This window comes from Plecotus auritus (assembly GCF_963455305.1).
Source record: "Plecotus auritus genome assembly, chromosome: 5".
Taxonomy (NCBI): Eukaryota; Metazoa; Chordata; class Mammalia; order Chiroptera; family Vespertilionidae; genus Plecotus; species Plecotus auritus.
In genome coordinates this window covers 60,882,587-60,894,976 of record NC_137776.1, presented here as the reverse complement: position 1 = coordinate 60,894,976, position 12,390 = coordinate 60,882,587, and the positions used below count along the sequence as shown (strand labels likewise).

Here is a 12,390-nt window from a genome sequence, read left to right as displayed (position 1 = left end):
GGGGCACAGAGCCTGAAATACAAATAAAAGGAAATAAAGCATGCTGGCCCCATGGCCACAGGCTGGCCACAACAAGAAAACACCAGACGTCCCACTACAAATGGGGCCATCCTGCACATGTGTGGTATACTTGTTACTATCATGCTTGCTCTTAACTTTCAGAGATTCTGTTGCTTAAATGTGGAAACTGTGTCCGAACTCATCATCAATTTGGGAGACTTAAGGTTAAATACAACTATGGGTAAATGCAGAAGTTGTTACAGAACATTTTCAAATATTGAGAGAACACAATAGTGCATATATGTAAGCATTATGTGCTGTCCTAACCTCTCTAGTCCACTATGTTGATTCATATCTGTTTAGAATCTGAGCATGTAGAACTAGCCCTGAGTTTCAGTTCATTTGTGAGGTATAAAGGCTTTGGAGGAGCTGCACACTACTGACATTGTTTTCCTCTTTTCTGTAGGAAAATATGTTCTCAGAATGTGACACTCTAAAAACAGTATACCATCATCTCCTTCACCAAGCCTCTCCACTGGCCAAATGGCTAGCTTCTGTATGACCACATGCCAACTCCCCTTGATTTATAACCATTGTGCCACTAATTGCTCAGTGAACCAGAGAAGCCTTTTTGTTTTCTTGGGTCTAATGATTTCCCATTTGGACCTCTACCCCCATCCCTACACACATCCCAGACACCCATGCATACGGGACAGTCGTAAGTCTTAGCGTGCTGCCCAAGTAAGCTGGCTTACCTTTTGGTTCCCACTTTAGGATTCTGAGGTATGTCAATAGTGTTCAGTATGGAATCGTGCTTCACAGCTAACCCGAAGTCTGCTATGGCACAAGTTTCACATTTTTTCACTAAGATATTCTTTGATTTTATGTCTCGATGAGCAATGGCAGGTTTGCCTGTGAAGGATGAGACAAGCATATTCACTTTTGTCATTACTGAAGATTGAATCTCTCCAAAAAGAATTATTTTGAATACTTGGCTCAGATGTTGCCTAAAAGAGGTCTTCCCTGACCACCCATTTTCATCCCAAGTCATTCTCCATCAGAGTACCCCATTTTGCCTTCTTTATAGCTCTTATCACTATTTCATATGTCTTACTTATTCATATACATGTTTAATTATCTGCCTCTCCCAACTAGACTATAAACTGCATAGGGCAGAGATTGTGTCTTAGTCATCACCATGCCCTAAATGCTTAGATCACTAGGTCACATTTAGTAGCCACTCATATATGTTTGCTGAATGAATAGGGAAAGAATTAGCATTGCTATGTACACATAAAAACATAGCAAATATTCTCTTACAAAACAAGTTTCAAACGTCTACAATCCTAGATGAACTGTTCTCAAATGTGGCCCGAAGATCCCTGGGGGTCCTCGAGACTGTTTTCCAACTATATGTCTGTGCAATGTCACCTTTTCTTCCCATACTTCAACCAAAGCAACATGTTGGAACAGATTGAATGAAGAACAGGTATGAAAATCCAGACATTAAACCAGACATTAAATAGATTTGCAGAAATGTAAAACAAAACCATAATTTTTACTAAACTGGTTTTTGCATTATAAAAAATGTATGTGAATTTTTAAAAATTATGTTATTTATGCTAATATTTAATTGGTTAAATCATATTGTTATTTTAGGTAAATTAGTATTTTTAAATTTCTCAGTTTTAGTTCTAATATAATAAATATTAATAGATATAATTCACAGGCAAAAAACTTTGGGGAGTCCTCAATCATTTTTAAGAAATTAAAAGGATCATGAATCCAAATTGGAGAACCCGTACTATGACTGAACTAATAACTTTCTAGAGCCAATTCTCTATTAACTCAGTAAATAGAAAAGACAATGGGTATTATTTGACCTTCAAGTACATGATATATAGATATTTTTTCAAGATCACATTATCCTTTCCAATTATTTTAACTATCAAAGGTAAAAAAATATATATATTTGTATTTTCTGAATATGAAGCCCTTGACATCAAAGCCAGATCTCTCAGGTATACATGCTAAATGGCAAATACTGAGTCACTAGGATTAAAAATATTATGGTTGTTATACAAAATGACAAGTATGTAGATGAGAGTTGGTTCTATCATGACAAAATCTTCAGCTTTATAAAGTAGCTTTAGTGTTTCTTTACATTTTATAACTGTAATAAATTAAAATACAACTAAACACTAAAATACAACGTAGTTTTCCTCCATGGGCAGTGTGGCTTAGTGGATAAAGCATCAGCCTGCGGACTGGAGGGTCATGGGTTCAATACCTGGTCAAGGGCATGTTCCTGGGTTGCAGGTTTGATCCCTAGCCCCAGTTGGGGTGCATATGGGAGGCAACCAATCGATGTGTCTCTCTCACATCAGTGTTTCTTTCTCTCTCCCCACTCTTCCATTCCACTCTCTCTCTAAAAAATCTATGGAAAAAATATTCTGGGGTGATGATTAACAAAAATAAATAAATAAAATACAACTTAGTGTTCCTATCTTCATATTTAAGGAGAAAAACTGAGAAATAAAATACCTACCTTGTGTACCAACGATCTCCATATGAAGGTGGGCCAGACCACTAGCTATGGAAAGTGCCAGTCTGATCATCCCAGCCACGGTCACTATGTTTCTATTCAAATAGTCATACAAGGAGCCCTGTTCATGATATTCCAAGACAAGCCAAAGTTGGGTCCAAGTTCCATTATCTAACAGGAAAAAATGTGGGTGCTGTAAATATATGTTGAAAAAGAAGCCAAAAGTTTTTAAGAAATGTCAGTGTTTCTAGTAAATCTGTATTGTTAACAAAGCAAAGTTAATTCCTTCATGGATAATGCTGACGGTTCGAATTCGTAAAGTAAAAAGTCTCAATGAGTTCCTGAAGATGTTGATATATTACACCCCATAGCTATTGGAAGCTGTGAGGCAGTGATTCTAACTGAACAACTTTCTCATCTTACCTAATAATAGACAAACATGTAAATTGACCGTACCTCCGCTATGCCACCAGCCAATCAGGAGTGATATGTAAATTAACCCAACAAAGATGGTGGTTAATTTGCATACACAGGAGCTGAGTGATGGGGGCGGGATGCAGGCACAGGTGTTCTGCCCCACCCCTGGTCTCTCCGGGCCTCTGGGCAGCGTGGGAAGGCAGGGCCGGAGCGGAAAGAGGTGGCTCCCAGAGCGGAAAGAGGCGGCTCCGGGGCCTGCACAGAAAGGGGCTTAGCTGGAGTGGAAAGGTGGTGCCGGCAGCCAGGGAAAGGAAAGCCCATTCTAGCACGAATCTTCCTGCATCGGGCTTCTAGTTCCCTTAATATTTGCCAGTGATGGCAACCACATTATAGGAGAAACTACTGAGAGATGCATTTAGGCTCAGTAGTGCATTTAGTGTTGTGTTATAAATTTCTCTTGAGATTTTAAGAAACATTGTACCAATAAAAAAGAGAAATATAAAAAATTTACACAAAGTATTCGTACTGCCATAGGAGCTCTAACATTCTAAGAATGCTAATGTTACTTACCTTTCAAATATAAAGTTGACGATTTTCCCCAAAAGCTTATATTAAGAGCCAAAGACAATAACTAGACATTTTCAAATAGTTTTCTCCCATTTAACCAAAAGCTAATCAAGCTTATAAAAGATTTTTAGTAGGAGAGAAACCAGCCTAAGACTTCTTTAGGAATTATAGTCCCTAGACTAGCTTTAGCTTTCAGGATCAAGTGTCTACAATAGCCCTGGGCACTCCTGACCAGTTCCGATGCTCAGAGAAACAAAGCTATAAAAAACGTTTGCTGAGGACTTTTTCTACCTAGTGTTAAGTACAAGAGCTCCTCTTTATCCAAACATTTAATTTCCAAAGCTGGTAATGATAACACTTCCTAACAATGAAAAAAACAAATGTAACATAATAAAGTTTACTAATAAACTGACCTTACATAAAACTAACCCTTACTCACACCTCTCTCCCAGCTTAACACCAGCGGCTATCTTTGCCTTCTCACATCAATGTCTTTGTCAGACAGTTGACTAAAAAGTGAAACTGTAAGTGTTGCAAAAGATACAAAAATGCATGATGATGAAAGTGATGTTAGAGACCATTTAGAATCAGGCACAAAGCTACTGGCAAGGAAGCCATTGACAGAGGTAGATGAGTAACTGAAGAAGAGAAAATCAAGAATGATCTTTCTTGTTTTATAATCCAATAAACGTCATGATGAAATTAGCGCATCGAGATGATCCGTATAACTACAGTCATTACTGCTTTCACCACATTCTAATTAACCTAACCAGTAGGTAGTTTAACTCAACATTAGGAAGGAAAAGAATTTTTTAACAGCTTAACAAGAAATGTATCATATTGAATAAGCTGGATATATTTTCAAATAATATGTAGTTAAGAATTTGGAAAGAAACTTTTATTTATTTTTAATTTATCTTTATTTTTGACTAGAGACCCAGTGCACAAATTCATGCACCAGTGGGGTCCCTTGGCCTGGCCTGAGGGATCAGGCCAAAATCGGCTCTCTGACATTCCCTGAGGGGTCCTAGACTGTGAGAGGGCAAAGGCCAGGCCGAGGGACCCCACCAGTGCACGATCGGGGCCAGGGAGGAATGTGGGAGGTTGGCCAGCCAGGGAGGGACTGCAGGAGGGCTCCATGGCCAGACCCCAGCAGCAAGCTAACCTACCGGTTGAAGTATCTGCCCCCCTGGTGGTCAGTGCACGTCATAACGAACAGTTGAGCAGCCTTACCATATCATTAGCATATTATGCTTGGATTGGTTGAACGGCCGACCAGACCATCAGACACTTAGCATATTAGGCTTTTATTATATAGGATAGTATTACAGATGTCCCTTTTGTTTTTTTTTTCCATTGACCCCCTCCACCTGGCACCCACCCCTCCCAGGCCTTCACCACATTATTGTCTGTGCCCAGGGGCTATGCATGTCTATAATAATAAAAGCATAATATGCTAATTAGACTGGACAGCCAAATGACATTATGGATGTCCTTCCGGATGACCTTCTGGATGAAGCCGGGGCTGTGAGGGCCAAGACAAGCCACCACAGCTGCGAGGGCCAAGCCCCTTGCACGAATTTCATGCATCGGGCCTCTAGTATGCATATAAGTTTCCTAGAAGACCCTTTCTTAAAGCTCATCTTGGCTTTACACCGGTTTTCTCTAGCAAAGCAGATAAAACAAATCATCAGCAAATGTAATCATGGCCAAAATGTATAATAGCCTAAGTTTCTCTTTTTCCATATAATTAATAATGAATACTATTATGATCCAGATTATCTATATATATATATAAAAGCCTAAGCGACTGAACGGCCAAATGACCAAACGATCAGTCTCTATGATGCACACTGACCACCAGTGGGCAGACACTCATCCACAGGAGCTGCCCCCTGGTGGTCAATGTGCTCAGCTGACCAAGGGGCACCAGATGTCAGGCTCACAGCTGGCAAGCGCAGCTGCAGTGGTGTGAGCCTCTCCTGCCTCTGCAACAGTGCTACCGAGTGGCGGCAGCAGGTGCAGCAGGGCCGGGATGAGCAGGAGCGGTGCAGTGCCCGGCCTGGGCTCGGGATCCTCCCTGGCTGCCTGCTGCTTCAGCACTACTACATCCCTCGGGGGATGTCGGGCTGCTGTTTTCAGCCCAATCCCCGCAGGCCAGCTGACATCCCCTGAGGGGTCCTGGATTGCAAGAGGGTGCAGGCCAGGCTGAGGGTCCCCACCGGTGCATGAATCCATGCACTGGGCCTCTAGTATTATATAAAAATAATCATAGATTTTTAATTTTTGTAGGTATTGGTAGGTACCTGATATCCACAAATAATTTGATTTGTTGTTGTTTTTTTTTAGCTAGAAGTTACAATTTCTACCTCCCAAAGTTCTTTATGTGTTACTGATTTGAATAAAAACCAATGGACTGGCAATACACTCACCTTTGTTCCCTGTTCCCCTTTAAGAAAACTAATGCACAGTTAAATGAATAAAAGAGAAAAGAGAACATAGGTAATCCACAGTCTTTATATCCAGTCCCTGATTGCTCAGGGATATATACAATATTTTATAAGTATTATTTAAATACCAGAAAGTTGATGCTCTGTCTTGCTCCACAAAACTCAAAAAGTGATACTGATTGGGGCTGTTAATGTTAAACGTCAAGATATAAATCATACTCAAAGTACATTAATAGAAAATTTCACTAAAATTGTCTTGCTTGCCACCATTCCCATAATGGTCACAGAAAGCTTGCAACCTGGAGTTTAAGCTTGTTGCACAGATGAAAATTATAGTCCTGGCAAAGGTGAATATTCAACTAGCATTCATTGATATATTTGTATCAATTATCAAAATACTGAAATATTTCTGTCCTGGTTAGTTAAGAGCTACTACTGAAAACTCCCAGTGACATTTTTTTCCCTGGACACTCAAAGCAGCCCCCACTCCACCTCCTACCCCCACCAAGATGCCTCCAGATCTCTTCATGATCCACCAACCACAGGGATAAAAAACCAGCATGGCAGGATTCTCCCAGGATTCTGTTCCAGTTGAAATTTCTGATCTGATTGGGAGGTTCACCCATCATCAAATATTTAAAATGTCAACTTGGCTATAGTGTCATCATCATTTCATATGACAGGTTTGCCCTTTGCTCTGCTTTATTGGATGGTTACGCACGTGTATCTATGGAGAAGAGAAAGGACTTTTCTTTTCTCAATAAAGAAATTAGACTTTTATGTAGACTTTATTAAAATAAAAAGATGATTTATTCTCATCTGATAATAGACATAACACTTTCTTTGCTGAAACCAATTAGATTGAAAATACCTTTGTTGTCAGCAGCAATGAAACCAAGGACATTCTCGTGTCTCAGCATCACCGTCTGATAAATTTCTGCCTCGCGAAACCAGGATCTTTCATCTCTGGAGGAGAATATTTTCACAGCCACGTCTTCCCCACACCATCTTCCATGCCAGACCTCACCAAATCGGCCTTTTCCTACAATCTCCTGGAGGATAATCGTCCTGGCAATTGTTCTCTGAACCAGCAGAGGTAACCCTAACCGAAGAAAAGATGGGATGGATGGTGAAAAACAGTTAAGTGCCAGAAAAGAACTGTCAGAATGACTGGTATTTTCACATAAAAAGGCCAACATTAAAGCACTTTAATAATTTTATTGATGTTGAAGAAATAAGCACCTTTATACCAAAACTTTAACATCAAAGCATGCTCAAAAAATATTCCAAATTCTCTTCTCATATTCACAAATATAAATTTCTTGGACATAGCCTGCTGCTGCAGATGTCTGATCTTTCTAGAATTGCTGCCGAATTCCCTGATTTGTACATTAAAGCCAGTCAGATTACTAAGTACACAAAAGTATAAGAAATGCCGTTAGCCTTTAAAATAAAATATATTGGTTCCTAGTACAACTGGGAATGCAGAAAAATTCTTTGAGAAGTTTTTTAAACCAAATTAAAATTGGAAAGTGAAGAATCAAATTCAACAATCAAGTAAGATAATCATGTTATCTAAAAGCAAGATTCAATGATAGAAAATATCAAATGGATATTTTCTGCAGAATAAAAAACATCAAAGAAAATATATTCTAAGTGCATGTAAAATATTTAGATTCTTTGAATTAATAACTCTACCTCTATAATTCTACCCTAAAGATTCAATGTAATTGCAAAAATTCTGTCAAAATGTTTAATATATTATTATTTATAGGAAAAATAAGGAAAGGTGTCTGATAATAGAAAATTATTAAATACTAGAGGCCCAGTGCATGAAATTCGTGCATGGGGGGGGGGGGTCACGTCCCCTCAGCCCGGCCTGCACCCTCTCGCAATCTGGGACCACTGGCTCCTAACAGCTCGTCTGCCTGCCTGTCTGATCACCCCTAACCACTCTGCCTGCCTGCCTGATAGCCCCTAACTGCTTCTGCCTTGGCCCCTGCCGCAGCGGCTTCATCTGGAAGGATGTCTGTAATGACATCTGGAAGGTCGTTTGGCTGTCTGGTCTAATTAGCATATTACACTTTTATTATTATAGACAGTTCAGAGATTAAGAGAACAAATAAGAAAAACCTAGTTTCACATTTCAGCTGTGCCACATGATAACCATGGGCAAGTTATTGAACTTCTCTAAGCTTTGGCTTCCTTGTCTGAAAAACAGGAGATAATAGTATCCCTTATCTCATAGGGATACTGTGAGAATTAGCAAGCATGTTAAGCTCTTAGCACAGTATCTAGCATAATAGTTAGTCCTTAATATTATGTCTTAGGTTAAATTACTCAGAGCCAATAATAGTGATGCTGCTTACGAAGAGATATGTCCTAATGATTTGGTTAAATGCTTTTGCTGTGTTAAGTAAAATAGCACAGTGAATTCTATCCACTTAAGTAAGTGTACCTAGCTATTCAAAATATGCACAGAGAAAAGACCGAAATAGGAAATATACTAAATGCTACTTCTATTTAGTGCCATCAAAGTGAACTATGATAAGCTTCTTTCTAATACTGTACATTTTCTACAGTGGGTATATGACTCTTACAATTAGAGGAAAACAGATAAAGAGGTCACAGTAGAATTTATTGTGGAAAGTCATGTGTAGTTGTTGTCACTGTACTTGATAGCGGGGAAACCCTCAGAGCAACAACTGTGCAAGCTCCGGAGGACTCGCCTCTGCTCCTGAGATGAGCCAAGGTGTATTCACATGTTCTCATCCTCATGAGAACCACCCACTATGGCTAAATAAGTACAGACTGTAAGTTTGCTATTATGGGTCTCAACCATTAGTCACAAAGCCCCACAGCCATAAAGCTCTTCTTAGATCATCTGGTTCAACTTTATCATTTTAGGGAAGAGAAAACTGGGGCCGCAGTAATCACGAAGTGGCCCAGGAATAAGCTGTTAGTGGGGAGGCAGATCTACAACTAAAACACTGGTCTTCAGTCCAGACTCGCTCTCTCACCATTTAGTGGATATGATGCATTTCTCCCCTGCTGGGAAGATTTCTAGCAGCAAACTACACAGGCTATTTTTGTAGGTTACAGTGTTTTACCACTTGACCACACACAATAAAAGTTGTACTAACAATTATTAAGCCAAATCTCAACCTCAGTCTCTCTCCTCCCTTCCCCAACATGCACCCACACACTCACAAAAACATCACCACCAACAATTGTTACCAACAACAACGCAACAATATTTGGCTAGAGAATTAGATAAGCCAATGCTTTCAAACTGAAAATTGATCAAGCACCCAATTAGTGCCACACACCAGGAACAAAGTAAGACATGACCTAAGGTACTCAGCACAGCAATTAAGTTGAGACTGTAAAACTCAATGAAAGTTGCCTCGGTATCATTCAAAGCAGCCCCCCAAGATAATCTAATTCTTGGGTTATACAATTAGAGATTTCATTTGAAGATACATGGACGTTGCTTCTCCTCCTGGTTAATTTTATTCTTTTTCATGGCGGTTGTAGGAGCAGATGCCTGTCTGATGGAACGGCACCTTCCTGTCACCGTCCGTCAGAAGTGCTCTATCATGAGAGCAAAGCAGCAGCCTATCCAGTCTCTTAGAAGCCACTGAGACACTGTCCACTCTCAAAGACAGCCCAGGAACACAGCAGTCCATGTTCCTCTCTCACGGGCATTACATCTCTTTGAAATCGTTCCCTGACCAGGTCAAGGATAAGCTTCACAATTTTTTGTTTCTCAACATTTGACAAAGTGGCCTCTCGTTTAAGGTCACCGGACAATTAAGAGAAGCAGAACTGCCCGATCCCCTCTGCAGGGGCGGGGGAGCTTTTGTGGCAGAAGCCTTGCTACCGACAAACCAGCTCTGCTTATGAAAGGCAGTGCCACAACCCACCCCCTCACCCCCTCACCCTCCCCCCACCTCCCACCCCCCACTTACATTAGCCAGCGGTCACTGCCAAGGACGTGTATGCAGCTAGCTTAGGGGAAAAGTGCCTAAAGCTCTTTCGAATTGTGCATTACGAAAGTCACCCATGCATGGGTACATTTATAGCTTTCTTTTTAGGATAATCTAAAGAGGAGATTCAGCAGTCAATAAATCCAGACTCGGGTTTAAAGACGCACAGAAGGAGCAAAAAAACTTAATGTGAATTTTTCATTTTATGTCCTGGCTCATGACTACTTTGTTAAATTAAATATACAGTCTCCAGTTATAAAATCTCTAGAACATTTATTTAAAAGGAAAATCGTTGGTCATATTAAACATATTCAAAGAGTTGTTCCAAAATACACATTCAACCTAACACGGGTGAACTGAAATGTCTGAGTGGTAATTAAGTAGATGGTTTTTTAATCACTTGAACCCCATGAAGAAATTATTTAAGGTTTCAAGGAACTTGGCACAAATCAGAGCTCTCTGTGCACATATTCTGTGCCTACATTGTTGCCAGCGCTCAAAATATTAGGGCACAATGGGCCCCAAAATGTAATACTCAAGGAAGAAAAAAGTAGTGAACTGAACAAGTTTTACTTTTAAAGAAAGAATACCATATTTCTAGCCAATAATTTAATTTGGATTTCAGTTTTATAAACTTTGTAGTTTGGAGACACTTTGCCAACGCTCCTCCCCTGGACACATGCCACCTAATTGGGGCAGTGAAGGTATAAACACTGAGATGTTGGTCAGTGAGAGAGCAGGCAATCTTGCCCCAGAAGCAGCCAACTACCTGGGCTCCCTGGGTGACACGATCGGGCCTCTCTTTTCTGGACTCTGTGGTGAGTCCATAGCTATATCATATTACATATGATGCTCATATAGATGCCAGCGCCCCTCTGTTGTTAAACCCTGTTAATTGTGCCTGTCTGTGTGCTCCTTGAAATATGTTTGGGGTCATCATCCTTAATAATCCTCCCAAAGCAAGGGGGGATGCAGGGGCATCTGACGTGGCTCACCTAGCCTCGCCCTAGTCCACATTTTGGCAACACCGCATGCTGACAGGATTTCTGGACGCGTACATGAGAGCAGGGAGCCTGCTGCCCCTTAGGGAGTTTGTTATCACAGAGGAAACTCTGCTCTATCACCAGAAACCCACAAAGCCCTCAGATGCTTTGTGCTACGAGAAAGGCTCGTTTAGGCCAGAACACAGCCCTGTACTTGAGTTGTGTCAGCAGGTCCTGGAGTTCCATTGAAGAGGAAGAGAATTATCATACAACCTCAGCAGCAAAAGCCTGCACACCAATGCTCTGCTCTTCCCTTTCATCTTTCATTTCTGTGCTTTAAGGACATATTCTTGATTTTAATTTCAGGTCAGCTCTCTGGGAACTTCACCCACACATCCCAGGGGTACCTACAGATTCGGAAGACCTTCATAACCACAAGCGAAGGTGCTCTAAGTACATTACTTTGCATAACTGAGTTCTCTTGCTCAGAACTCAGCTCCTTAGATACAGTAACTCCTTTGTGCACAGGAACCATTACCAGGAGAGCAACAATTTTTCTTCCTCATCATAATGGAGAGGGGAGAGCAGAGAGACTCTTTCATGCTTCAGGAATTCTGAAGGACTGTCAGAGTAAGCATCTGAATACTTCAAGGCTCAAAAGCCAATGGAAAGGACTTAATTCTTTAGGCCATGACGGTTTTTTCTCTTCTTCTAATCCTAAAATAAACTTTTATGTCAGAACTTAGCATGTACCAGATCAAGCATTTGAAATGATAGATAGAATTCATATTGAGGCCCTTTTTTGTTAAAAAATGATTTTACTGGTTTCTTTACTTTTTAATCCTCACCCAAGAATATGTTTTTATTTATTTTAGAGGGAGAAGAAGGAAGAGAGAGAAACATTTATCAGTTGCCTCCCATACACACCCTGGCTGAGGATCAAACCTACAACTTTTTGGGGTACTAGTATAGGACAATGCTCCAACCAACTGAGCCACCTGGCTAGGGCTGGTTTTATTTATCTATATATATAAAAGCCTAAGTGACTAAATGACCAAACGACCGAACGACCAGTTAACTGGTCACTATGATGTGCACTGACCACCAGGAGGCAGACGCTCAACACAGGAGCTGCCCCTGGTGGTCAGTGTGTTCCCACAGCAGGAACACCACTCAGCTGATGGACAGACACCAGATGCTGGGCTCATGGCTGGCGAGCACAGCTGCAGCGGCCGCAAGCCTCTCCCACCTCTGTGGCAGTGCTACCGAGTGGCGAGTGGCGGCAGCAGCAGGTGCAGTGGGGCCGGGATGAGTGGGAGTGGCGTGGTACCTGGCCCAGGCTCAGGCTCCTCCCTGGCCTCCTGCTGCTTTTTGCACTACTACATCCCTTGGGGGATGTTGGATTGCCGTTTTTGGCCCAGGTGACCTGCGGGGATCGG

At 41.1% G+C, this 12,390-nt stretch overlaps 1 protein-coding gene across 2 annotated transcripts in view; it reads right to left on the bottom strand.

The window, feature by feature from the left end:
- Nucleotides 1-12,390, bottom strand: part of ACVR1C (activin A receptor type 1C) — an 82,633-nt gene that overhangs the window by 15,536 nt on the left and 54,707 nt on the right. For both annotated transcript variants that reach the window (XM_080671273.1, XM_080671272.1), the window contains exons 4-6: nt 6,851-7,081; nt 2,549-2,716; nt 756-912 (exon numbers count right to left, since the gene is read on the bottom strand). In XM_080671273.1, coding sequence (XP_080527399.1) covers nt 756-912; nt 2,549-2,716; nt 6,851-7,081 — 556 coding nt within the window. The remainder of the gene's footprint in view (nt 1-755; nt 913-2,548; nt 2,717-6,850; nt 7,082-12,390) is intronic.